Source organism: Protopterus annectens, chromosome 2.part1 (assembly GCF_019279795.1).
Source record: "Protopterus annectens isolate FY-2018-M chromosome 2.part1, PAN1.0, whole genome shotgun sequence".
Lineage (NCBI taxonomy): Eukaryota > Metazoa > Chordata > Ceratodontiformes > Protopteridae > Protopterus > Protopterus annectens.
In genome coordinates, this window is record NC_056729.1 from 559,966,896 (window position 1) to 559,994,622 (window position 27,727).

At 43.2% G+C, this 27,727-nt stretch overlaps 1 protein-coding gene across 1 annotated transcript in view; it reads right to left on the bottom strand.

Annotated features, from left to right (window-relative positions):
• Positions 1 to 27,727, bottom strand: part of POLR1A (RNA polymerase I subunit A) — a 2,269,619-nt gene that overhangs the window by 1,890,084 nt on the left and 351,808 nt on the right. Inside the window, exon 5 of the mRNA XM_044062330.1 lies at positions 3,985 to 4,070. Within this exon, the coding sequence (XP_043918265.1) occupies positions 3,985 to 4,070 (86 nt within the window). The remainder of the gene's footprint in view (positions 1 to 3,984; positions 4,071 to 27,727) is intronic.

The following is a 27,727-nucleotide window of genomic DNA, read 5'->3' on the forward strand; positions in this document are numbered from 1 at the left end:
TCTTTCTTCCCCATCACACCTCCAACATTTGCTGTCTACCTGAGGAAAAAATTATTTGAAGTCTGCTTGGGGTATAAAAGTACCTATGTAAACACTTCCAGACAAAGATCTGACAAGTTATGTATGAACAGTGGAACCAGGCAGGGGTGTCCTCGCCTCCCTTTGTTACTTGCTTTAGATTTAAAGACATTAGCAAAGAAAATAAGGGACTAAGAAATTCAAGGATATAACTGGTATTTAAAAATAGTCCAAGTAGAATCAAGCAGCAGAGACAACCATGTAACATCAAAAACGCCAGGCACTCAGTTGTAAAATGGATGAAGTCTTTAATGTGTACACTGGTGAGTGCTTTCACTTAGAGCTTTGTTAGACCAACAATGAAACCACATATTATAACCACACTCTCTATTATACTGAAAGATAGCCATTTAAATCAATCAAGTAATTATCCAATTAATTAGTAAAAGCTACAACACTCTAATGAAACACTAGCATTCTTTATAAAAAAATTAATAATAAAAAATACAACTATAATGTACAAGTGCAAATAGATATACATATATCTATAAATACAACCATAAGGTAAAAAATAAAAATAACGTATATATAGCAATTCCCAACTTCATATGTCTATAAAAATAAATCTGAAGTATACACACACACACACACACAAGTATATTTCGCATAGAATGCTTAAAGGGCATTTCAAAACATCCCAAAATAATGGGTAGATAGTAAACATCTTATATAAACTCCTACTATATATCAATAATTTCATAGCACTATATTGCAGTACACAGGGCAGAAGCCTCAACTAACATATAATCTCCTGGACTTCAGAATAGGTTTCAAAGAGGTTCTCTTATTGAGGCCTCTACCTCAATCAGCTCTAAGCCTTAAAATCTATTTCATTTCCCTCCTCTCTGTACAATTTCTTAATCGCCTTCTTGAGCCAGGGGTGTAATAGTATCTAATACCATGAATCTAAAAGTATGGTCTTTCCCTGTTGCCATTACATGCTTGGCTAAGGCATTAGTAGGAGACCTCACCCTGATACCATATATGTGTTCCCTTATCCTATTTCTAAGCATCCTGTCGGTCTTCCCCAACATAGAAAGATTGACAGATGTCACATACCGCATGTTATACCACGTGCGAGGTAGTGCAGTCCGCCAAAATGGTAAAACTATAACTCTGCCCTGTGTCAGGGTGCACGAACTTCCCACTTGAATATATATGTCTACAAAAACTACATTGCCCATAGGGGAGTGTATCAACACCTTGCTTGTGTCCAGAATCATGTCTATCAAAAGGTTGGCAGAGAATTCTCTTTAAATTAGGCGTATTTTTAAACCTAAATTTCGGTGCATCACCCAAAATATCCATAATATCAGGGTTACTGATGCACCAGTGTGCACATTAAAGACTTCATCCATTTTACAACTGAGTGCCTGGCATTTTTGATGTTACATGGTTGTCTCTGCTGCTTGATTCTACTTGGACTATTTATCAAATTTTATATTTGCAGTGAGACATTCACCCGTGGAGTGTTTTGTGTTTCACTATTATGTAAATATTATTTTGTACCTGATAAATCAAGGAAAAGACATCTCAGTATTGTGGAATATACTGAGACAGTTTCAAGTATTTCAGAGACATAAAATTAATGAAGATAAAACAACAGGTATATCCGTAAATTATTTACTCCTAAATTGGTTCAGCCATGAACATGGTAAAATGAAGTATTTAGGAAGATGGATTAAAAGGGCTTCTGTTATGGCAGCTACTGATATGTGGAGAGATAACATAAAAACTAAAACTGGAAGCTCTTGTTTATGGATATGGATAGTAAGATACAAGCAGTGAAAAGTTTTTAGTCCCTTTAGTTTTATATATAGTGCGGGCATATTTTTTTCAACCAGAGGAGAATTTTTCAGATAATAATTAATAAACTGTTGAAGGAATTTGTCTAGGATGGGGAGAATGCAATAGTGAAGAAGGACAAGTTGATCCTTCCAACAGAAGGGAATGGTTTAGGATTACCTGGTTTGAAAGGATATGTTACAGCTACACAATTAAGGGTCATATACAACACAAGGGAAAGAATGATTAAGACATGGGGATTGAAGACATAAGGACAGAGAGAGATTTTGGAAGCAGATCCTTAAGGAGGGTAATAACTACATAGACTATTATACTCAAAGTAGCAGTAGGTATTCTAAGAACTAAGCCAACATGAGAATGGAGAGAAAGGAGATTTTGCCAATATGGATACCTGCAATTAGTACAGAAAATGGGAAGGGCCAACCAAGAGGTTCATGGGGTGGGGGGGGGGAAGACACCCAAGAGGTACACAGAGCAGAACAATGTATTACTCAAAAATCACTTCCTCATCCTGAGAGGGTGGTTCAGTGGGACAGAATCCCCCCTAACTCATTAGCTCAAGGATTTTGCCAAAGTTATTATTTTCAATAAGAATTTGTAGGGAACCCTTTTGATCCTTCAAGTCATGTCCGGGGTACAGAACTGTACTGGGGAGTTCCCACACCTCCTTTTACAAATTATCTTCCTCAGGATCTAGATTATAACTGATCAGAGTGGCCAGAAGAGTCAGTTAGCACCACAGCTGTTTCTTTGAGGATTTCCAATCAACTCTGTTCCTGGGAACCACAGTATGAGGATTTAGAAACAGCATGTGGGCATCTGAGAGTTGAGCTGGTGTCAAAGGAAGCCCTGTAGCACATCACAACAGATAATCTATCAATCTTCTCCATGGCTTCGTAAACCAATCCAGAATCTGTCTACATCTGGGAACCCAATGCTGGAGCCAAGCCAAGGTGAAGGAGGACCAACCCAATATGCCCTGGATGCAGTGGGGAATAGGATGATGTCCAATTCACTCAGTTAAGAAAGACCCTCATCATGGGTTCCCAATCTGCTTCTGTAGTATTTCTAAAGGACCTAAAAGGCATTATGGACACTGCTGAATAAGGACTTAACAGGATGAATCTAGACAGCTCCCTTTCTAAAGAGTAATTGTCACAAATAACAATGGTATCTATGGGAGATTTAGTTGTAGCAGGCAAGGTGATGTAGACAGAAGTACTACAAACTACAATAAACACTAGAAATCATTGTCAAACAATACATTATCATAAAATAAACTGTAAAGTAGACAGTAATGCAAGGAATGCACAAGCATTAAGTCAACACTTATCACTGTTTAATGAAGGCACATATTAATTCATTTATTTTATTTATTTAATGACATTTGATTACTGGGAAAGTCCAACTGGGTAGAAGCCATACCTCTGAACCTCTTGGCACAAAAAAAATCTGGACAAACCCAAAATTAATGGGAGAACAAAGCCCCAAAAATAGGGACAGAATTTAAATTTTGCCCTTATAAACTTAGAAAGTTGCTATAATAAAAGGACTCATGTTACCATGGATTTTCTGAAGAATATGATGTCTGAAACTCAAATACTTGTCATTATTTAGTGAATTCAATCCTCATTGATTTGCCAAAAAAAAAAATCTAGATCATCAGACAAAAATATGAGGCAAGAATCACAACATTCTGAAAAAATCTGGACGGTTGAGAGGTTTGATAGGAGCCCATTTTCAGTGGTGGTCAGGGAGAAAAGCTTCAAAGTATTACAAAACACAATAAAGAACAATAATTTTACAATCTTCAAAAATAATACCAAAATCATATACATTATACCAAATTAGAAAATTAGACACAATATGAAGACATTGGTTAAGAGTAAATACAGGTTATATGACAATAATTTCATATTTAAAGAATTTTTTGCTAGTTTAGAGAGAAAATACAGGTAAGTTAGTACAATACAAACAGAAAATGCAATATTAAGTGAGAGAAACTCTAATTTTGGTTTATAGATGCTATTACACTTATAGTCATTACATAAATGAAGAGGTCACCTATACCCAGTAATTCTGAGAAAAATAAATACTCACTTGCAGTTTGGACATTTCTTTGATGCCATTTCAGATTTCCAGAATTCATTAACCAGCTTACTTTTGCACTCACATACATTTTTTACCTATAGAAATAAAATATATATTGTTTTTAGAAGATGAACAAATGGTAGACATAAAATAAGAAAAATATTACACAATCTGACTTGGTTAAGAAACCGATAACCAGCTTACAATTATGTTACAATTTTTAGATATTGCAAAAATATTGTGTAATTTGTGCAATTCTCTTTTGTTTCCATAACTTACTTTTACAACTAAAGTGGATCATTTTATTTAATAATTTAATTTCGTTCTGCACAAACATAGTCCACTTTCCACTCCCAGCACTAAGTGGCTGAAAAGAAGATTTATGAATAGTTCCCCTACCTAGTTAGTAAGTGCATAAATTAAAACTGATTGTCTGCCGGAGAAGATAAAGTACAAGTTTAACTTGCTTATTCTATGCACTGACAGCCTGCAAATCAAGGTTTTGCTACAACTAAAGCTCCTTGAACCATGAAACCTTTTTACCTGCTGCAGCTCAGGTAAAGTCTACAAACTGTTAACAATGATCAATAGCATACAACAAACAGCTAACCAAGCTTAAGACTGCCACATGTCTGTCTTTATGAAGCACAGTCACTATTTGTGAAGTTGCAAAAAAAAAAAAAAAAAAGTAAAACAGGAGAAATTGCAAATATCCCAACGGTATAAAACAGCCATTTTGTTCTGAAACACTTAAATTTGTAATCTAGAGCAGTGAATGAACTCATAACAAAAGCAGAGTGAGCAGTTCATAAGAAATATAGACATTTAGTTATTTGACATGTCAGACAACTATCAGAAGCCCTGTGAGTAGGAAAGTATCCCCAAATACAGCAAGAAACATGAGGATGATGTCCCAATGTATTAAAGCAGCATGGCAATATGCTCACCTTAATGAATGTACAGCCACATGGATGGACAACTACATATAACTTATTTTCCATTTTTTGCTGCTACACAGTAGTTCAGGCTCCAAACTAGGGTATATAATACTACTCTATTTGTTTAGTAGTACAACATCACAGTAAATTTGTTGGTAAGCAAGGGCATACGTGGACTAGGTTAGACTAACTATAGGGAGGCAGCTAGGTTTGTGCTGATGTGGGTAAGTTAAACAGAACTGCCTGCCCCATGCTTACTATCTAGCCTTGCCATGTATCCTGAACACTTCCAGTGCAGACCACCACACAATGTGGAAGGCTTATCTATGGGTTAACTACTCTCTCAGTAAAAAGTGCCCTCTCAGTTCAGATTTAAGCTTACACATATAATTCACTAATAACATCTTACCTCTCAAAATGCTTACGTGCCCAAAGCATACCCTATTATAACTTACAGTCTACAAAAGTGATGCTCACAAATTTTATCCTTAGAACTTAATTTTTCCAATGCACATATTGTTCTATCATCCTCCTCAAACTTCTCTCCACCAGTGCCATAGCTTTCTTCAAATAAGACTTCCAGAAGTAAATGAGGGAAAGACCACAGGAAGGTAAGGAGTCATCAGAACACTTTACTCCAATGATATAACATTCTATTCAATGTTTTCTTTGTAATACAATTTTGAGAAAGACTTACTCATCTTAGTGAGCATCTATCATTGCACGTTGCAGTGAATCTTTCCTGCAATTTTTTTCTTACATACCAAAAACAAATGCCATCATTGCATCTGTAGTCTGAACTAAAGTGCTTAGCGCTCCATATGTGGCATAAACAGTAGCAGCAGCAGGAGCAGAGTACTACAGTTTAATAAGAAAGAGATTCTTCCCCAGAACAGAGAACTAGAGCATTTGAGAGCTTAGTGCGTGGAATAAACTAAAGTATAGCAACTGCTTGCTACAAATGCAGCAAGCAATTTGCTACAGTTTAAATGAAAAAGCTTTTTTTTTTCTTTTTTGCTCTGGGTGGGGAAGATCAGGGATGGCATTGAGCACCAGAATACCTAGCTACTCCTCTGTTGCATATCAAGGAAAGAATAACCTCTTGCCAAGAGTACTCCTGCAATTTTACTACTCCTACAGTGACTAATTTTGTATAACAGATAGTACAGTTGTGCAAAAATCTTACCATAACAGTAGATGTACTTCGCTTCACTGTTGCAGTATTCTTTACTGCCAAGGGCAGCCCAACTTCCAGCCAGTATACAAAAGCTTTTAGGTTGTAATGGGGACGCCATACATCACACATATGTACACCGTGCACGGCATAGGACATAAAGGTGACATCTGGATGTACCATCCTCAGAAATGAAAAGCCCCAGTAAGAATGCCAGTTCAGGGATACTAATAAGTAACAAGTACATCCAGAAGGAAAAAGGACCAAGGGGAGGAGGGAAGGAGCAAATACTGCAACAGTTAAGAGAAGGACATAAAGAAGTTATTTACCTACCATAACGTTCCATGTTAGTTGTCCTTCATCTCGCCTTCCTTCTTGCTGGATGGGTTCTGAGCCAATCCTCAGCTCCAACTCGGCCACTTACTATAGCTCGAGAGCTCTTTACTGGCTCGAGGCTACCCCTTTTCCCAGAATGCCCAGCGCCAGCTACCCAGATCTCATTTGAGATAGCTCACACTACACATAATTATAGAAGATAATCCATTAATAAACCTGGACATACAGTTAATTGTCATGGTTTGGTTGAGAAGCAACTAATAACAAAATAAATTAGCCAGTAAAACCATTGAGAAACTCCTCTCAATCCTCGAGGAAGGGGGAAGGAGGGAGGGACGCAAGAAGGAAGGTGAGATGAAGGACAACTAACATGGAACGTTATTGTAGGTACATAACTTCTTGATGTTTAAGTTGTCCAATCTCGCCTTCGTTCTTGCTGGATGGGACAGCATCCCTAGCACCTCAATCCTAGGTGGCTCATTGGAACAGACTCTTCAGAACCGTGGAACCAAAGGAAGCTCTGCTCCGGGAGACCATATCTACTTTGTAATGAGAAATGAATGTATGAGGATCTGCCCAAGTAGCTGCTGCTCAAGTTGAATCTATGGGCAATCTAGATTGAAATGCTACCGAAGTAGCTACTGACCTGGTTGAATGATCTTTGGGTTTTGTTGGAAGATCTTTTTGTCGGAAGTGGTAGGTATGGACTATGGTGTCCGATAACCATTTTGACAATGTTACTTTAGAAACTGGAAGGCCTTGTTTGTTGTTAGCAAATTAAAGGAACAACTGATTAGATTTTCTCATTTTTTAGTTCTATGGAGATAGAAACGCAGTTGTCTATGCACATCCAATTGGTGTAATCTGTATTCCACTTTGTTGGAATGATTAGGGAAAAAGACAGGGAGTTCAATGGATTCATTCAAATTGTGGTCTGAACAAACTTTAGGTAGAAAAGATGGGTTAGTTCTCAGGGAAACCCTGTCTTTGTGAAAAACTAGGTATGGAGGGCGAACACACAGTGCATGAAGTTCTGAAACACATCTGGCAGAAGTAATAGCAACTAAGAAAAGAGTTTTCCAAGAGAGAAACTTCAAGGAACATGATGCTGCTGGTTCAAAGGGTGGCAGTATCAAGGAGGCAAGAACCAAACTGAGATCCCAAGGTGGAAGTGGCTCTTTCACTGGGGGTCTAAGTAGAGACGTACCTCTCATGAAGGCCTTACAGAGTTTGTGAGACATTATGCTGGAGTTAGAAACTCCAACATGAAAATTTGAAATGGCAGCCAGTTGTACTCTGATGGTAGCAGCCGCTGCACCAGAATGAAACAGTTCTGCTAGGAAGTCCAAATTTGCATGTACAGGGGCTGTAAAAGGATCTAAATTCTGGATTCTGCCCAGAAAGAGAATCTTTTCCATTTGGTAGCATAGACTTTCCTTATATTTGTCTTATGGGAGGAAACAATATCATCAAGCACTGCTGGGGAAATACTGGGGAGCCTGGCTAGGATTGGAAGTGGAGTAACCAAGTTGTGAGCTTGACAGATTGTAGGGACTGGTGTAGCCCGCCTGACTGATGAATCAAGAGGTCCAGTACTGGGGTCCAGAATCCAATGCTGGGATAGAAGGTGGGGTTGAAGGAACGGAAACCAAATCTGTCAAGGCCAATGGGGGCAATGAGGATCATTTTGCAACCCAATGATTTTGCTTTCTGAATGACTTTTGGAATTATAGGGAAGGGAGAAATCCATAAAGGAGTCCCTGAGGCCAATCGTGGACTACAGTGTCCCTGGGTATCTGACCTGGAGGAGGAACAAGGGAGAAGTAGCTGCTGCATTTGTTGTTGAGGGGAGAGGCAAACAGATCACAGCAAGGCTGGCCCCATTTGCGGAAAATACGATCCACAATTTCCTGTTTCAGAGACCACTCGTGGGCATGAGCCTGCTGAGCCTGTCCGCTATTACGTTGGATGCCCTAGGGATATGTGTTGCTATCAGAAAACGTTGGGAGGAAATCGCCCATTGCCACAGTCTGAGGGCCTCTCGGCACAAGGGGTAAGACTTGGTTCCTCCCTGTTTGTTGATGTACCAAACCACTGACATATCCCAGCAGGGAGAGAGTCTTGAAGAGCTTGCAACGCTAGGAGAACCGCTCTCATCTCCAGGACATTGATGTGCAACTGTGATGTGGTACTCGTGAGGTTGCCAAGTGCCTTGGACTGTCTTCCCTAGATAATGCCCCCCTACCCTATCAGGGAAGCGTCTATGGTCACTGTGGTGACCGGATGGGGTTTCATGAAAGGTCTGCCCTGAGAAACTAGTGGGGAGATCATCCACCAGGAAAAGTGTCTTTCACAAGATTCCGTAATTAGCATCATGTTAGACGTAGGTAATTCCTGGAAGGACCACTGTGTGAAAAGAAGCCACTGAAGGACTCTTATGTGAAAGCGTGCTAAGGGGACTAGAAGAATGGCTGCTGCCATGGACCCTAGAACTTGAAGAACATATTTGACTTGAATCCTTTTACTCCTTAGGAGAAGTGATACCTGTTTTTGAATAATGGAAATTCTTTCCTGAGGCAATTTTACAATCATTTACTTGTGTTTAGCTCTGCTCCTATGTATGTAATAGATTGACAGGGCAACAAGGCAGATTTTTCGAAGTTTATTGTGATGCCTAGGTGAGCACAGGATATGATGGTGTAATCTCGTGCTTCTATGTTACTGCCTGGTGGTAGCAGTGAGGAGCCAGTCGTCCAGATAAGGAAACACCTGGAATCCTTGACGTCTCTGTGTGCCGTGACTACTGCAATGCATTTGGTCAATACCCTGTGGGCTGTGGTGAGACCAAAGGGCAGAGCTATGAATTGACAATGACTGGCCCCTAGCCGGAAGCGCAGAAATCTCCTGGACCGTCTGTCCATTTTTATATGATAGTATGCATCCTGAAGATCTATGGAGCACATCCAACTGTCCTGACCCAGAAAGGAGAGAATGGACTGCAGTGTTACCATCCAGAAATTTTCTTTTTGTACAGATTTGTTTAACCTGCTGAGATCCAGAATTGGTCTCCAGTCCCCTGTCTTTTTGGGCACTAAAAAGAATCTTGAGTAAGTTACAGATCCTACTTGGTCTGCGGGGACTTCCTGGATGGCTCTTTTTCCAAGCAGTCTTGAAACTTCTGTGACTGCCTGATCCCTTAGATTGAGTGGAACATCTGGGATGGATTTTTCTGAAACAAAAGGGGGTTGATGAAAAGGAATCTTGTAACATCCGGATATAATGGCTAGCACTCATTTGTCTTTTGCAATATTTTGCCAGCCCGTTGGGTACAATGAAGGCCTTCCCCATCTGCCTCCAGAGTTGAGCAGTCAGGCATCCCTTCAGGGATGTTGATGGGGTTTGGAAGAGAACGTATCTCTGTTATCCTGTTTCTGCGGACCCCTCTGCCACGAGGGCGGCGTCTACCATTGTTATTATTTCCCCCTCTGCCCCTGGGGGAAAATTCACCATGTGCATCAGGCAAGGATCCTTGGGATTTTCGAAAACCACATCTTTCCACCCTTCTGACCTTTTGGGTATGGTCTGATAGGACTGGAAAAATGGACTCCAACATCAGAGAGTTTCTTGCCTTCCTGCTGGCACCTGGTAAGCGTGTCTTTCACCAGTGGCTCAAAGAGAGAGGAGCCATCAAAGGGGGTATTGGTGAAGAACGGTCTGAAAGGTTTTGCAAACTGACACAGCTGCAGCCAAGAATGTCTTCTAAGAGCTACTCCTGTTCCTGCATCTCTACTCGCTCCATCGGCTGCATATGAAATAAGCCTCATGGAGGAGTTGACTACTGAATTAAGAGTCTCAAACTGGGTATCTACCTTGGCTGAAGCTCCCTCAGCTGTGGGATCTTGTAGGGTATCTCCAAGCTCTTTTAGGAGATCCCTCTGAAGCCTAGTAAAATGGGAAAGATAGTTCAGGGACCTAAGGGAGAAGGCTGCTGATGAAAACATTTGCTTCCCATATCTGTCCATCGTACGAGAGTCTTTATTTGGTGGATGGACAGATGAGGAGGTTTCAGCTAACTCTCTCTTTGTGGCTGCTGCTACCACCATGGCATCAACTGGGACACTTTTAGTTAAGAATTGTTTGTCTTGGGGAGCTGTGATGAATTTACTGGGTCTCCTCGGGACAGGTTCCATGGAATCTGGAGCTGACCAAGCCTTTCAAGACACTACAGACATGAGTGGATGAAAAGCCGGAGACACCCAGGAGGTGGAAGGTCAGGAACCAAATACGTCCAGGTATACAGACTCGTCCTCAGAGCGGGCTATGGAAGTCCAGCTACACCTCTACCTGAGAATCTCAAGGATATCTGAAAAGGAAACATCTTCAGAGGGGGACCTTGGGGACCCCTCCGATTCATACAGGTCTGTATCTGAGGTGACAGACTCAGGGGAGTCTAGGTGCTTCCTCTTGCACTTTTTCTTCCAGGGAGCCTGCTCAGAATGCTCTAGGGAGGCTTCGGAAAAAGAGGGTTCACTCAATGGGGTGTCCTAAGGGCATAGGTTCCCTACGCTTTGGGGCTGGAGGAGGAGCAGAGGTGGTCACAGGCACCAAGGGAGATGGAGCCGGTGGAACCAATAGTGAAGCCATCTGTGGGGACAGCACTCTCCGCATGACCTCGAAAGCGTCACGGTCTTGACACAAGGAGGGCTCCAGCTCCGAAGAGACAGGAATACCACCCCGCGCTGAGGGCGACAGCTCCAAGGCCGATGTGGGAACTGAGCTCAACTGAGCCGACACTTTGAGAGGGAGAGCGGGGTTGGACAAGGGTCCGATGCCACTTCCCCCCTCGGAGCTGACAAGACAGCTTCGGCGCCCAGATACCTCGAAGGGAGGAAAAATCGAGGTAATCGGAGCCAACGTCGGAGCCGATGAAGATGTCATCGGAGCCGAAGGAACCACTATTGGAGCATCCATGGACTCTAGCTCCGAACTAAGTATAGTCAGAGGAGGAATCGAAATCAAAGCGGATGGAGCCGAAGCCTGTTGAGGTGGGCTCAAAAGCATTTTAGCAATGGCCTGTGACTTAATCAACCTACTGACCACTCTCTCCACATCCTGATCAGATAACCTCAAGGATCGAGAGGAAGATGAGCGATGACTGGACTTGCTTTGAAGTAATGGTGATTGTGGCACCGAGCGAATCGGCTCCAAAGAAGGAGACCTAGCTCTTTTGTGGCTCTGAAGTAACAGTTGCAGCCGACGGAGGGGTAGTCTTGTCGATGCCAGCCAGCACCGACATACTTGGTTTGTCAAGCTCACAAGTTGGTTTCGAACATGGAGCCAATGGCTTGACTGGTTTCAAAGGTTTCACTGGCTGAGATGCTTTAGCTGGAAAATCCTGTTTTAATAATCCACGGAGGATAAGCTTGTTTTTCCGCTCCTGCAGGACCCTTGGACTAAAGGCATGACAAACAGCGCAAGAGTCCTGCAGGTGCAGAGCCCCCAAGCAATAAACACAACTAGTGTGCCCATCTGTCAGAGACATCTTCTGACAGCATGAGTCACACTTTTTAAAACCAGAGGTTTTAACTTCCTTAGACATTTTAGCAAAGTTAAACTACAACAGAAAAACTTGAAATTAATAAAGACCTTAAAAGACAGCCTCTAACTTAAATGGTTGCCCTTATGGGGGGGGGGGGACTCTAAGTTAAATGAGTTCAGAGAATAACAGAAGGCCTAGCGACTAAGGGGCGACAGCCAACACAACACGAAAGTAAAGCACAAGGATGAGATAAAGGAGGTTTACAGTAAAAAAAACTTACTATTACCAAAGAAGAATTATAAGCACAATATTTGAGTTTAAAAGAGAAAAAATTATACTAAGCCTGAGCCAGTATTGATCGCAACCTCACAGCTAAAGTGGCAAACGAGATCTGGGTAGCTGGCGCTGGACATTTTGGGATAAGGAGTAGCCTTGAGCCAGTAAAGAGCTCTCAAGCTATAGTAAGTGGCCGAGTTGGAGCAAAGGATCAGCTCCGAACCCATCCAGCAAGAACGAAGGCGAGATTGGACAACTTAACATCTACTGTTATGGTAAGATTTTATACAACTGTACTATGCCCTTCCATATCATGGTTGCAGTATTCTTTACAAAAGGGAGAATGCAATAGCTCAGGAAGAAGAGTGGGGGGGGGTCAGTAGACGTCTCCAGGGAGCCAGGAAGAATGGCCCTAGCAAAGCCAGCTGTGACCCTAAAGATCACATCCAACTTATAGTGCAAGGTAAAGGTATGCACAGAAGTCCAGATAGCTGCCTCAGGAATAGAATTAGTATCCAAACCCTTGAAAAAAAATCACCAGAACAAGCCACAGCCCTAGTAGAATGAGCCTTAACAGAAGAAGGAAGGCTCTTCCCATGAAAAGAATAGCAAAAATACATGGCTTTAGATATCCAAGAAGAAATTGTTTCCTTGGAAACAGCAAAACCCAAAGACTTAGGATGAAAAGAAACAAAAAGCTGTTCAGACTTACAAAAAGCTTTTGTCTTATCCAAATAATATTTAAGTGGTTTATGCAAGTCTAAGGTGTGCAAAACCTTCTCACTAGCAGACTGTGGTGAAGGGAAAAAAGTGGCAAATGAATAGACTGATTAAGAGACAGCTCATTAACCACTATAGGCATAAAATAAAGTATTAGTATGAAGGGGTACCCTGCCCTAATGGAAAACCAAAAAAAGAGGAACAGCCATAAGAACATGCAGCTCAGACACCTGTCTGGAAGAAGTAAGGGCCAAAAGAACAAGTCTTCCAGGAATAAAGCTGTAATGAAGCTGAAGCAGCAGGCTCGAAAGGAGCCAGAGTCAATTTTTACAAAACAAAATTAAGGTCCCAGGAAGGAGGGACAGGGAGGCCTAATGTGAAAGACACATTTAAGAAACTGTTTGGCATAAAATCTAGAGGCTAAAGGGGGAATCAAATGCAGACAAGCAGCTGTAGCCAAAAAGTAGGCCTTAACGGAAAAATATGCCAAACCAACATTGAGCGATTCACACAAATGAGAGAGAACCAAAGGAAAGTACAGTTGTGTACAATTACCATAAATGTAGATGTTCGAGTGTATTCACTGTTGCAGTCATTACATTTGGGTAATCCTGCTGGCAGGTTGCTCTCAGTCGGCCTGAATTCCAAAGTCCTGGGTCCTGCGTCGGCTGCTGTTGCCCCTTCCATGACGGCAGGTCGTCAGGGGTATAAAAGATGCGGCAGATGCCATTTTCTTTAGTTTTTCTTGCCCCAGATGTCAGGTGCCCCCTAAAAGGATAGCCAAAATTTACATATATATATATATATATATATATATATATATATATATATATATATAAATACATGCACCAATATAAACTTTACCTTCATCTACAAGCAAATACACCACATAGGTTGTATAAATCAGAGAAGGAAAGATAGGTTCCATCAGAAGAAAAGGGGGAAGGCGGTGGGTAACCTGGACTGCAACAGTGAATACACTCGAAAATCTACAAGTGTAAACAACTGTACTATGTTCTTCGTGTTTCACTGTTGCAGTCATTACATTTGGGTAGAGTCCCAAAGCTATGGATGGGAGGCTGGAGCTAAACAGCATTAGGGGCGGCTATGAGGCCCTGCAGAACTGCAGTGGCAAAGCCTGTCCTGGATTTAGAGTAGAGTGGCAGATGATAGTGCTTTGTAAAGGTGTGCACTGAACTCCAAGTAGCAGCCTCTAAAATGTCCCTGGTTGGTACTCCCCAGAGAAAGGCTGCTGAAGTGGCTGCAGCTCTGGTTGAATGTGGCCTAATGCCCTTAGGCACTGGCTTGCCATGGTGTAAGTAGCAGAAACGAATGCAGTGGGCTATCCACTTTGAAATAGTCTGCTTTGAGATAGCCTTTCCTTGTGATCCTGCAGCATATGCCACTAGTAATTGCTCTGTCTTTCTGTAAACTTTGGTTCTGTCCAAGTAGAATCTAAGCTGTCTGTGTACGTCCAAAGAATGCAGAATTATCTCCCCCTTGTTCTGTGGATTTGGATAAAAGGTTGGCAGATTAATAGTTTGGTTAAGAGCCACACTGGACACCATCTTAGGCATAAATGTTGGGTTTGTCCTCAGAGAGACCCTGTCTGGATAAAAAATGATAAAAGGTTCCACAGCCATGAGTGCCTGTAGCTCTGAAACTCGTCTTGCAGAAGTTATTGCTAGGAGCAGAGCTGTTTTCCAAGATAAAAACCTTATATCAGCAGTAGCAGCTGGCTCAGAAGGAGGCAGGGTGAGTTTTTCTAAGACATAGTTGAGGTCCCATGCAGGCATTGGTGATCTCCTTGGAGGCCTTAAATTTTGTCTCCTCTGAGGCACTGTTTTAATAAGGGATGAGAAAAGACTTTTGGCTCTGTATTGTAATGAGAAGAAATGGCAGAGGCATGAATTTTAATAGATGAAAAAGATAGGCCTTTGTCCAGCATCTCAGTTAAGTATGGCAAAATCTGAGGAATATTTGGCACAGCTGTATCAGTTCCTTTGCCTGGTTCCAAGCCAGAATCTCTTCCATTTTTCAGCATAAGATTTTCTAGTACTAGGCCTTCTGGCCTCCAAAATGACTTCCATCACAGCTTTACCGAGAGGTGTGTTTTGTATGACTACATTATCCGCCACGCTGCCAGGTTTAAAGTCCTCAGTTGGCTGTGCAGGATCCGATTGCTTTGCTGGGACAGTAGATGAGGTATTTGAGGTAAGGTCCAAGCTGGGCATTGAGACAAGTTCTTTAGGATTGGAAACCAATACTGGCGGGGCCAGTCTGGGACAATCACTATAATTTTTGGCTTCGCCTATCTGACCTTTAGGAGTACCTTGGGGAGGAGAGGCAGTGGGGGAAAGGCATATACTGATAGGTTTTTCCAGCTGAAAGATAGGGCGTCCACTTTCCATGCTTGTCTGTGATAAGTCCTTGTGCAGAATCTTTTTAGTTGGTAGTTGTGAGGGGAGGCAAATAGATCTATGTCCGGGCATCCCCATTTCCTTGTTATCATGCTGAAGATTTGTGGATCCAGCTGCCACTTGTGGGGATCCATGAGGTTTCTGCTTAGTTCATCTGCCAGAGTATTTTTCCTTCCTGGCAGGAATTGCGCCTGCAGATGTACTTGGTAAGTTAATGCTGTGTCCAACAAAGTCATGGCTAGTCTGCAAAGGGGGTAAGAATGTGTGCCCCCCTGCTTGTTTATATACCACATGACCGTGGTGTTGTCTGTCTTTATCAGTAGTTGTCCCGGATGAAGTAGGTCCTTGAAGGCTGTCAGGGCATTCTAAACAGCTAGCATCTCTTTTTGATTGATATGTAGATGCATTTGGGTTGAGGACCATGTGCCCTGAATACATCTTCCTGCCATATGGGCCCCCCAGGCATAATATGATGCATCCGTTGTTAGTGTCTGCCTGGCTGGGGGTAATGTGAATGGTTGTCCCTTGTTTTGGTGACAAGCCTTTGCCCACCATCGAAACTCCTGTTGTTAGCAGGGAATGAGAGTAATCATTGTTTCCAGGCTGTGGCAATGTTGAGTCCAAACACTTTTTAGGTACCATTGAAGTTTCCTCACATGCAGTCTTGCATATGGAATTAGTAGGATGCAGAATGCCATGAAGCCCAAAGCCTGCAGAATTTTTCTTGCAGATAACTGGGCCTTTGTTGCCAACATTTTGAAATAGGTAGTCAGTTGTCTTTGTTTGTCTGGCGTGAGAGCAGCCATCTGGGCAGTTGTATTTAAGCTTGCACCCAGGAATATTATCTCTTCAGAGGGTACTAGTTTTGATATCTTTTCGTTGACAGTGTACCCTAAGCATGTTAGAAGTCTTTTCACAAATGCCAGATGCCGCAGAAGAATGTCCTTGTTCTCTGCTTGAATTAGGCAGTCGTCCAAGTAAGGGTATATTTGTATTCCTCTTTGTCTGCAGAATGCAATTACTGGTGCCAGGCACTTTGTAAAGACCCTGGGCACAGTAGATAAGCCAAAGGGCAGTGCAGAGAATTGGTAATGCATTGAGCCAGCCTTGAATCTGAGGTATCTTCTGCATAACTGTCTGACTGAGACATGCAGGTATGCCTCTTTTAGGTCTAGAGTCACCAGCCAAGTGTTCTTGCCCAGCATGGGCAGAAGCTGCTGCAAAGTCTTCATCTTGAATTTTGGTATATCCAGGAATGTGTTCAGAATAGACTGGTCCAATACTGGTCTCCAGGTCTTGTCCTTTCTGGGTACCAAGAAAGTACAGTTTTGTACCTACCATAAATGTAGATGTTCGAGTGCTAATACAGCTGCAGTCATAACAGATGGGTTCTCCTGCTGTCAGGCGGGTCCTCGGTCGGCCGAATTCCAAAGTCTAGGTCCGGCGTCGGTTGTCGTCGCTTTCTTTCCTGACATCAGTGCGACAGGGGTATACAAGACACAGCCAACGCCATTTTCTTCAGTCTTTCTTGCCCCAGATGTCAGGTGCCCCCAGAAGGAAGGCAATATATATAAAAAAATATATATACATATAAATATATAATCATGCATTACAATATAATCAAAAATCAGGAGTTGCAAGCAAATACACCATAGAAGGATAACCCAATCAAGTTGTAAGATGAGGAGTTAGCCACTAGGTCTGTACCCAGAGGGGAAGGAGGGAGGGAAACCTGGACTGCAGCTGAATTAGCACTCGAACATCTACATTTATGGTAGGTACAAAACTGTACTATGTTCATCGTGCATACAGCTGCAGTCATAACAGATGGGTAGAATCCCAAAGCTACGCACAGGGTGGTAGGCACTAGGTGGAAATGGGAGGAGCCAGAATGCCCTGCAACACAGCAGTAGCAAAGCCTGCTCTAGTCTTGGAGTATAAAGGTAGGTGGTAGTGTTTAGTGAAGGTATGCACAGAACTCCAAGTGGCTGCCTCCAAAATATCTTTGGTAGGAACTCCTCTGAGGAAGGCTGCAGAGGTAGCTGTGGCCCTTGTGCAGTGGGATCTGATGCCTGCAGGTACAGATTTACCATGAAAGGAGTAACAAAATCGTATGCAGTGGCCTATCCATTTCGAAATTGTCTGCTTGGAAATTGGCTTCCCTTGAGCTCCTACAGCATAGGACACAAAGAGTTGTTCTGATTTCCTGAAAGGCTTTGTTCTGTCCAAATAGTAATGTAGCTGTCTATGGATGTCTAAGGAATGTAGCAGCCTTTCCCCTTTGTTTTGAGGATTGGGGTAAAAGGTAGGTAAGTGTATGGCCTGATTTAAAGCTACCCTGGATACTACCTTAGGCATAAATGACGGGTTGGTTCGTAGGGAAACCCTGTCCTGATGGAAGATGAGAAAGGGCTGCACAGCCATGAGGGCTTGTAGTTCTGAAACCCTACGAGCTGAGGTAATGGCCAGAAGGAAAGCTGTTTTCCAGGACAAGTATTGCAAATCTGTTGAGGCAGCTGGTTCAAAGGGAGGCAATGTTAATTTTTCTAGAATGTAATTAAGATCCCAGGCTGGTATTGGTTGTTTCCTTGGAGGTCTTATATTCTTAGCCCCTCTGAGGAACTGTCTTAAGAGTGGGTGAGAGAATAAGGGTGGATCAGTGTTGTATTCTGCAGAAATGGCTGAGGCATGAATTTTGATGGAGGAAAATGAAAGTCCACTGTTCAACAGCTCAGCTAGATACTGTAATATCTGAGGCAAATTCAGTTTTCTAGGATCCTGGCCTTTTTTCTCATTCCAAGTGCAAAACCGTTTCCATTTTAAAGTAAACCTTTCTAGTAGATGGCCTTCTGGCCTCCAAAATGACATCCTGCACCTCTTTGGGGAGTAGGGTCTGTTGTGGTGTTAAGGAATTTTCCATGCAGCCAGATTGAGTGTTTTCAGCTGACTGTGAAAAGTTTTGTAGCTGTGCTGAGTCAGTAGAAGAGGCATTAGAGGTAGGGTCCAGGGAGGAGTATGTGTTAGGCTCCTCAGGAGTGGGTACCAGTGTTGTCTTGGCCAGTCTGGAGCAATCAGTATCATCTTGGTCTGTCTGCTCTTGCTTTCAAGAGCACCTTGGGCAGAAGAGGCAAAGGTGGAAGGCGTAAACTGTCCGTGCCCAACTGAAAGAAAGGGCGTCCACTCTTCAGGCCTTTGGATGGAAGGTCCTTGAGCAGAACTTTGTCAATTGATGATTCCTGTGGGTGGCAAAGAGATCTATGTCTGGCCTTCCCCACGCTTGGATTATCTTTGTAAAGACTTGAGGATGCAACTACCATTCGTGTGGGTCTGTCATATTTCTGCTTAGATTGTCTGCCAGCGTGTTTTCCAATCCTGGCAGGTACTGTGCTTGAAGTTCGATTTGCCATTCCAGAGCCAAGTTCCAAAGTGACATGGCTAGCCTGCACAGGGGGTATGAATGTGTTCCTCCTTGTTTGTTTATGTACCACATTACTGTGGTGTTGTCTGTTCTTATCAATAATTGCCCTGGATGCAGGAGGTCCTTGAAAGCTGTAATTGCATTTATCACTGCTAGCATTTCCTTTTGATTGATGTGAAGGTGCTTTTCCTTTTGGGACCATTTGTCCTGAATGCACCTGTCTGTCATGTGTGCCCCCCAGGCGTAGTCTGAGGCGTCTGTTGTGATGACTTGATTTGCTTGAGGCTTGCAGAATGGTAGACCTGTGTTTGTTTGGCATGCTTGGGCCCACCATAGAAATTCCTTTTGCAAACATGGAATTATTGGTATTATTGTTTCCAAACTGTGGCTGTGTTGAGACCAAAGGTTTTTTAGGTACCATTGAAGTTTCCTCATATGCAACTTTGCACATGGGATTAGAAGAATGCAAGATGCCATGAAGCCCAGAGCCTGCAGGATTTCCCTTGCAGTTAGCCTGGTACAATTTGCTAGTATTTTGAAGTACTGAGTTAATTGCCCCTGTTTTTCTGGCGTAAGATAGGCCATTTGGGTGTTTGTGTCCAAGTTGGCACCCAGGAAAGTTATTTTCTGAGATGGTGTTAGCCTGCATTTCTCTTTGTTGACTGTGTATCCCAGAGAATTCAATAACCGTGTTACATAAGCCAGATGTTCCAGAAGTATGTGTTTGCTGTCCGCTTGGATCAGACAATCGTCCAAATAAGGGTAAATTTGTATCCCTTGAAGTCTGCAGTAGGCAATTACTGATGCCAGGCATTTCGTGAATACTCTGGGTGCAGTAGATAAGTCAAAGGGCAATGCAGAGAATTGATAGTGGATTGAACCTGCAAGAAATCTGAGGTATCTTCTGCAGCTTTGTCCGATTGGGACATGCAGGTATGCCTCCTTGAGGTCCAATGTTACCAGCCAAGACTCCTTGCCCAGCATGGGAAGAAGCTGCTGTAAGGTGAGCATCTTGAATTTTGGTACGAGCAGAAATGTGTTTAGGATGGAGAAGTCCAAAATGTGTCTCCAGTCGGTTCCTTTCCTTGGTACCAGGAATAGTCTGGAATAAAAACCTTGACCTTGTTCGTGAGTAGGTACCTCTTGAATAGCTTTCATGTCCATGAGCTTTGAAATTTGTATTTGAGCCTCTGCCCTTTGATTGTGTGGCAGGTTTGGCATGCCTCTCATTTTTGGAAGAGTGTGAAAATGAAATCTGTAGCCTCTGTTTATAATGTCCAGGATCCATTTGTCTGTTGTGATAATATGCCAATTTTTTGTAAATAATGCCAGCTTTCCTCCCAAGGGTGCTGCCAGCTGAGACTTGCTTGGTATGAAAAGGGGAAAGTCATTAGGTTTGTTTCCTGTATTGTTGTGTACTGTCTTCGCCACCTCTTGGTGCTGGAGTTTGCCATTGTCTGCCTCTATATGATCCTTGAGATTGTCCTCTGCCCCTTGTGCGCCTGTATCTACCTCTTTGGGGCTTGTCCGTGGCTGGAAAGGACCAGTTTTTTGAAGGCCAATTTCTGCTAAAACGTGGTGGTTGAACCTGTAGGAAAGCTTTGACAGTTTGCATAGATTTAGCTTTTTCTTCCATTTTCCATAGTATCTCCTCAGCATTAGTACCAAATAATACATCCTTTTGTAAAGGAGCATCTAGTAGTTTAGCTTTAACATGATCAGGCAAGGTTTGTTCCCTAAGCCAGGCATGTTTACGAATGACTGATCCTGTAACAGCAGCTCTACTTGAGGCCTCTAGAGCATCATAGCCACATTGTAAGGTGTGTTTACCCACTTGTTCTGCACTATGCATCATATCCTGCAACTCCTTCAAATCTGGTTGTTCAGGTTGTGACATTTTATTCCTTAATTGTCACAGCAGAAACTGCTGATATTTAAGCATATGGAACTGTCAATTTAAGGCCCTCATGGCTAGGGTGGCTGAGGTATATACCTTTTTTCCCCACCTTTCTAAGGATCTAGACTCTCTTTCGGAAGGTAGTGGATTCTTAGCAGTAGAGGCCTTCATTCCCTTGGGGCCTTGAGAAATGGTTTCAGGGTCAGCATTATGGCTTTTGTAAAGAAATTGATGAGAGTTAGGAACTCTGTAGTACCTATCAGGCTTGACTGGGGCAGGAGGCAGGGAATCCGGATTAAGGCAAGCCTCCGAGTAAACATCATCAAGTATGTCCAAGACAGGAGGTATCGCCAGAGGTCTGTGCTGAGGTAGCAAAGAAATTCCTAAGTCTTTTCTTGGAATCAGAAAAGTCTTGGCCTTCCCAATGGAAGTGTTCCCTCAAGGTATGCAAGGTTTCCCCAAAAGAAAAATCCTCTGGGGAGATACAGAAGGAATGGACTGCTCTGCATCAGAATCTTCAAAAGGGGAGTACGAGTGTTGCTCTTCATCAGAATGTTCTGAAATAATGGAGCCCTGGTCAGAAGAGGGAGAATCTTCCTCCACTCTGGGTCTCTTGTCCGGAGGGGGTTGGGAACCCCTGATAAGAGTAATTAAATCCTCAGCCATTTTTAGCATCTGCTTTTTAGGCATGGGGCCTGGAGATGGGCCCTGTGCAACAGGCCTCTTGGGATGCATGGCTGATTTGGACTTAGTAAAGGCCTTTATGGAAAAGGAAGATGAGGGTCTAAAGACACCATGGGTGGAAGTGGACCTGTCCGCATTAGGAGGCTCAACAATCACAGTGGCTTCGGTAGCTGTAGTCTGGGTATGGGCCGAGGCATCTGCGGTCTCGGTTACAGAAGACACCGCCAGAGAAGTGTCGTCGGTAGTCAGGGGCTGCGTAGGTGCCTCGCTGAGAACCGTTCCACGTGTAGCCGGTTTTGGCGTAGTGTCAGTGGAGACCGCGGACCTCGCGTGTCGGTCTTTGTCCTTGCGTTTTTTTGGACAAAACGGTAGTCGCAGTCTCCAACGACATTTTATAATCAAAAGCTTTACCAAAAAAGTGCTGGGTGAACTCCACCTGACGCTTAATAGTGCGTTTATTGAAAGTAGCGCAAAAGCGACAGCCCGAGACATCGTGGTCTGGGCCTAAACAAGGTATACAGAGGGAATGGAAATCCTTATGCAGTATTTGCTTCCCACAAGAAATACAATTGTTAACTTTGTCTGACATCGGTCTGAGGCAAGAAAAGTTTCCCCAACGGGGTACTTAGCTTTAAAGAAGACTTCGGTTTCCAAATATTCGTAATTTCAGGAGCTGGCCGACCGGCACTTGCGAACTGCTTCTGCTTCTGGCACCGTGCGGCAAAAAAGACTGAAGAAAATGGCGTTGGCTATGTCTTATATACCCCTGTCGCTCTGACATCAGGAAAGAAAGCGACGACAACTGACACCGGACCTAGACTTTGGAATTCGGCCGACCGAGGACCTGCCTGACGGCAGGAGAACCCATCTGTTATGACTGCAGCTGTATGCACGATGAACATCAGTCTTGAGTAAAATCCTTGTTCCCGCTCTTGCTCTGGTACTTGTTGAATGGCCCCCATGTCCATGTGGGATGAGACTTGTTTTTGTGCCTCTGCCCATTGATTTTTTGGCAGATCTGGCCAGTCATTTGCCTTTGGCAGGGTATAGAAATGGAACTTGTACCCTTGTGACACGATATTTAGAACCCACTTGTCCCGGGTTATAATGTGCCAATTTTGAGAAAAAAGTGCTAATTTACCCCCTAAGGGTGCTGCCAGGAGATAAGTGCTTGGTGCAGGCAGGGGAAAGTCATTGGGACTATTTCCTGTATGGTTGTGATCTGTCTTCTCCAACTTTGGAGGTAGAAGCACCCCATTGCTTTGACCTGTAGGAACCTTGCGCCTGGGATCTGCCCCTTTGAGGTCTGTCTGACACAGGAAAGGACCAATTCTTTGTAGGCCAGTGTCTACTAAACCTAGGTTGTTGTGCTTGTAAAAAATCTTTGACAGTTTGCATAGATTTAGCTTTGTCCTCCCTTTTCTTTAACACCAAACAAAGTATCATGCTGTAAAGGTGCATCTAATAATTTAACTTTGACATGATCATACAGATTTTGTTCCTTTAACCAAGCATGCCTCCTAATTACAGAACCCGTAACTGCGGCCCTGCAGGAGGCCTCCAAAGAATCAAAAACACATTGCAAAGTATGCTTTCCAACTTGTTCAGCTGCATGCAATAAATCCTGCATTTCCTTGTTTTCTGCACATTTAGAGTTTAATAACATTTTCTGTTTAAGCAATGCCATGACAGTTTTCTGATACTTGAGCATATGAAACTGATAGTTTAAGGCCCTTATAGCCAAGGTAGCAGATGTGTGAACCTTTCCCCCCCATCTATCCAGTGCCCTAGAATCTCTGTCAGAGGGGGTAGGTTTTTTTGCAGTGGAAGCCTTAACACCTTTGGGACCCTGTGAAATAGTTTCTGGGTCTGCCGCAGGGTTTTTAAAAAGGAATTTATGAGAGTCAGGAACCCTGTAATATCTGTCAGGCGTAACAGGAGCTGGAGGTAAGGAGTCAGGGGTAAGACTAGACTCTGAAAACACATCTACAATATCTAACACAGGTGGAATGGCTAGTGGCCTGTGTTGAGGTAGTAAAAGGAAATCCCTGAGCCTCTTTTTAGATTCTGAAAATTCTTGGCTCTCCTAGTGGAAATGCTCCCTCATGGTATGCAAGGTTTCCCCAAAGGAATAGTCCTCTGGAGGAGAAGCTGAAGGTATAGATTCTTCAGCATCAGAATCCTCATAGGGAGGAAGAGAATATTCCTGATCAGAAGAGGAATCAGAAGAAATAGAAACCTGATCTGAAGATTCATAGTCAGTTTCTTGCCTAGGCCTCTTATCAGGAGGGGGATGGGAACCCCTGATCAAGGTAATTAAGTCTTCGGTCATTTTGAGCATCTGTTTTTTGGGCATAGAGGCCTGTCCACATGGCTCTTGAGTTTGTTTCTTTGCTTTAGAAGGTGCTTTAGTCTTTGCCTTTGAAGCTGAGGTTGGTTTAATGTAAAGATGTTTAGGTCTGAATACACCCTCAGAAGCCGGTGCCTGCTCAGCGGCTCCGGACCCATCTGAAGAAATAGTATCCGAGGCTCCAATACCTCGAGTTTCCAGTGGCATGGCCGACTCTACGTGGGAGACAGTAGTGGCCTGCGACTCTAAAGTAGCGGGTGTCAGGGGCTGCGAAAGCGCCTCACTGAGAACCGGTGAACAGGCGACTGGCTTAGAAGAAGCTTTGTCATCGGTTTTGGGCCTCGGTTGTCTATCTTTCTCCTTTTCTTTGCGTTTTTTTGTGAACTCCAGTAGTCGGATGGCTATCCGACGACATTTCTGGATAATTAAACCGGCGTCCAAAATAGTTTAAAGCAAAATCATACCGACGCTTAATAGTGCGTTGGTTAAATCTAGCACAAAACTGACAACCAGCAATGTTGTGATCAGGGCCTAGGCAAGGAATACAGTAAGAATGAAAGTCCTTATGAGGTATTTGCTTTCCACAAGAAATACAATTATCAACTTTTTCTGACATCGGTCTGGAGCAAGAAAAAAAAAGTTTCCCCAACGGGGTACTTAGCTTTATTGAAGACTTCGGATCTGAAACTCGAACACGAAAATCTCAGGAGTCAGCCGACCGGCACTTGCGAACTGCTTCTGCTTCGGGCACCGAGCGGCAAGAAAGACTAAAGAAAATGGCGTCGGCCGCATCTTTTATACCCCTGACGACCTGACGTCAGGGAAGGGGTGACAGCAGCCGACGCAGGACCCAAGACTTTGGAATTCAGGCCGACTGAGGGCAACTTGCCAGCAGGATTACCCAAATGTAATGACTGCAACAGTGAAACACGAAGAACATCATTCACAGTAAGTGGATCCAGGTTATGAGAAAGACACCAAACAGAAAAAGTCTTCCATTTTGATACATAGGATTTCCTAGTAGTGGGTTTCCTGGCTTCTTGTGGGACCTGAAGTATGTCCTCAGAAAAAAAGTTGTCTATAGGGAATTAAAACCCTATCACTAACAATGTCAGTTAAGAGTGAACAGGTGGGGATGGATGAGATATCCACTGTCTTGTGTGAGTAGGTCTACCATGAGGTAATTTGTGATGACTTCCATTGGCAAGCTGAGGAAGAAGAGGGAACCAATGTTGTCAGGGCCAAAAGGGAGTCACCAGCAAGATTTTGGGAGCATCCTGTTTTATCTTGAACAGGACTTTCAAATGAGAGGAAGTTAAGGCATAAAAAAAATCCACTTCCAAGAAAAGGAGAGAGCATCCACTTTCAAGTCCAGAGTACATGGGATTGTGACAAAAAAGAGAAAAATGTCTGTTCAGAGGGGTGGCAAACAGGTCTACTTGAGGAATACCCCACTGGTTGACAATGTCCAGAAACATATCCCTGTGAAGCATTCACCCATGGGATTGTGTTATGGATCTGCTCAGAGAATCTGTCACTATGTTCTAATCTGAGGGAGTGTAAACTGCTTGAAGGGTCACCAGATACTGGATAACTAGCTACCAAACCCAAAGGGCTAGCCTTGATAGGAGACAAGATCTCCCCTACCATTGTTTGTTGATATACCACATCACTGTGGTATTGTCTGTGAGAATCTTGAGAGGCCCTGGAAGGAAAAGAGAACAAAAAGCCTGAAGAGCCAGCAGAAGAACTCTCATCTCATTGACACTTGTGGTCATGTAGTCTTTCATTTGCTGAAGATACAAAGGCACTGCACCTGTGAAAAGCTCCTGAGAGGGAATTAGAAGTTGAAAAGGAAGTCCGGGGTTGAAGGACAAATGATTAATGTACCAATGAAGTCCCAGCTTCAGACATGGAAGAAAAGGGACAAGAAAATTTAAGGATGAGAATGTTGAAGCCAAACTGACTTCAGAAACCACTGAAGCTCTCTCACGTGGAGCTTGGCTAGAGAGACCACAGGAATGGTGGAAGCCATGAAACCCAAATCCCTCAGAAATTGTCTGACTGCAACTGAAGCCCGAGGAGGCAGTGACTGAAAGAAATCAATGACAGTTAAGGCCTTGGAAGGAGGCAGGGATTCCAGCAATGGAACAGTTTGGATCCTGCATCCCAGAAAAAACATGATCCTGAAAAAAGAGAGTCAGGAATGACTTTTAGAAATTTACAGTAAACCCCAAGCTTTGTAGGAAAGAAATAGCAAAATGCAGATGCTGAAGTAAAATTTCTGGAGGGGAGGCCTTAACAGGTCATCCAGGTAAGGAAAGACCTGTATCCCCCCTTAACCTGCAGAAAGCAATTGCAGGAACAAGGCATTTTAAGACCCTTGGGGCAGTAGAGAGGCCGAAGGGCAAAGCAGAGAAATGAAAATGCCAGGAAGCAACAGAGAAATGTAAACAATTCCTGAAAGGGAGATAAATAGGAATGTGTACATAAGCATCTTTGAAATCTAGGGAAACTAGAAAAGCCTGAGGAAATATCAGAGGATACAAGGTTTGAAGGGATAGCACCTGAAAGGAAGGGACCTTCAAAAAGGTGTTTAAATGAGATAGATGCAGAATGGGTTTCCAGGTGCCTTCTTTCCTAGGGACCAAGAACATTCTAAAGTAAAACTCCTTCTCCCTCTGAGGAATTGGAACTTCCTGAATAGTTCTATGAGCCAAAAGGCCCTGAAGCACTTCTGGAAAAAAGGTCAGTTGTTCCTAAGGAGGTTTAGGAATGCCCATAAGGGGGGGGGGGTCCCAAACCATGTAATAACCCTGGCAAATTATGGAAAGAACCCAGGAATCTTGTCCGTCTTTAGCCAAATAGGAAGGGACAGAAAAAGACGCAGAGAAACAGGAATGTGACCAAGAAGAACAGAGCAAGGATAGTCAGACAGCATCTGGTTTGTCAGGAAAAGGAGGCTACTGAGCTGAAGGAGTTTGGGTAGCCTTAGCAGGGGAGCCCTTCTACCACCCTTTTTATCTTGGGGGAAGGCGAGACTGTCTGTGGAAAAAGGCAGGCTTATTAGGATAATTCCCCTGAAACTTGGGCACAGGGGAAACAAAAATATTTTTCAACTCATATAAGGCCTTGCCCTTTTCTTGTAGGGACTTAAACAACTCCGCAAAAGGACCACCAAACTAATGCTTACGATCCAGAGAAGCATCTATTATTTTAGCCTTGATATCATTAAGCAAAGGCTCAAGTCTGAGCCAGGAATACCTCCTCAAAACAGAGCCAAAAGCAGAAGTCCTAGATGAAGCATCAACTGCATCACAGCTGCATTTAATGGAACAGCATGCTAATTTGGGACAATGTCCCAAGCAAAACAGCAGCAGAGGTCTTCCCCCTCAGAATCGGGGAGATCTGAAAACAACCTGACAGGCTGGAGATAGAACAGCCAAAATGTATCTAGTTATATATGTCTGATTGTTAACAGCTCTAAAGGCTAGGGTAGCTGAGGTATACACTTTCTTACCCAGCCTCTCCATGATTCTGCTATCCTTATCAAATAGAAGCAACTTGGAAGGCAACAAGTTGGAGGCCTTATCAGAAGCAGAGGGACATTTATAATGAAACTTGCAGTCCTCCAGCACCTTATAAAATCTATCAGGTGTTTTTGGAGCAGGGGGCTGGGAATCAGGAGCCTCAGAAGCAGTGGAAAGAAGCATCCAGCAAGGCAGCAGGAACAGCATTAGGAGACTCCATTTGTAGAAGCTCATAGAACCTCTTCTCTTCTGAACATCAGACACCTGAGCACAGTTCCATTTGAAACATTCCATCATTCTGAAAATAGTGTCACTAAATGAAATCTCCTCAAAAGCAGAGTCAGGACTGATAGGCTCTTCTTCCTCAGAACCACAGTTAAGGGATGAAAGAATGTGAAAGGAGTAACTCAGGGATACTTCATCAGAATCAGCTACAACTTCAGAGAATCCTGTTCCCTGGGCCACTTAAG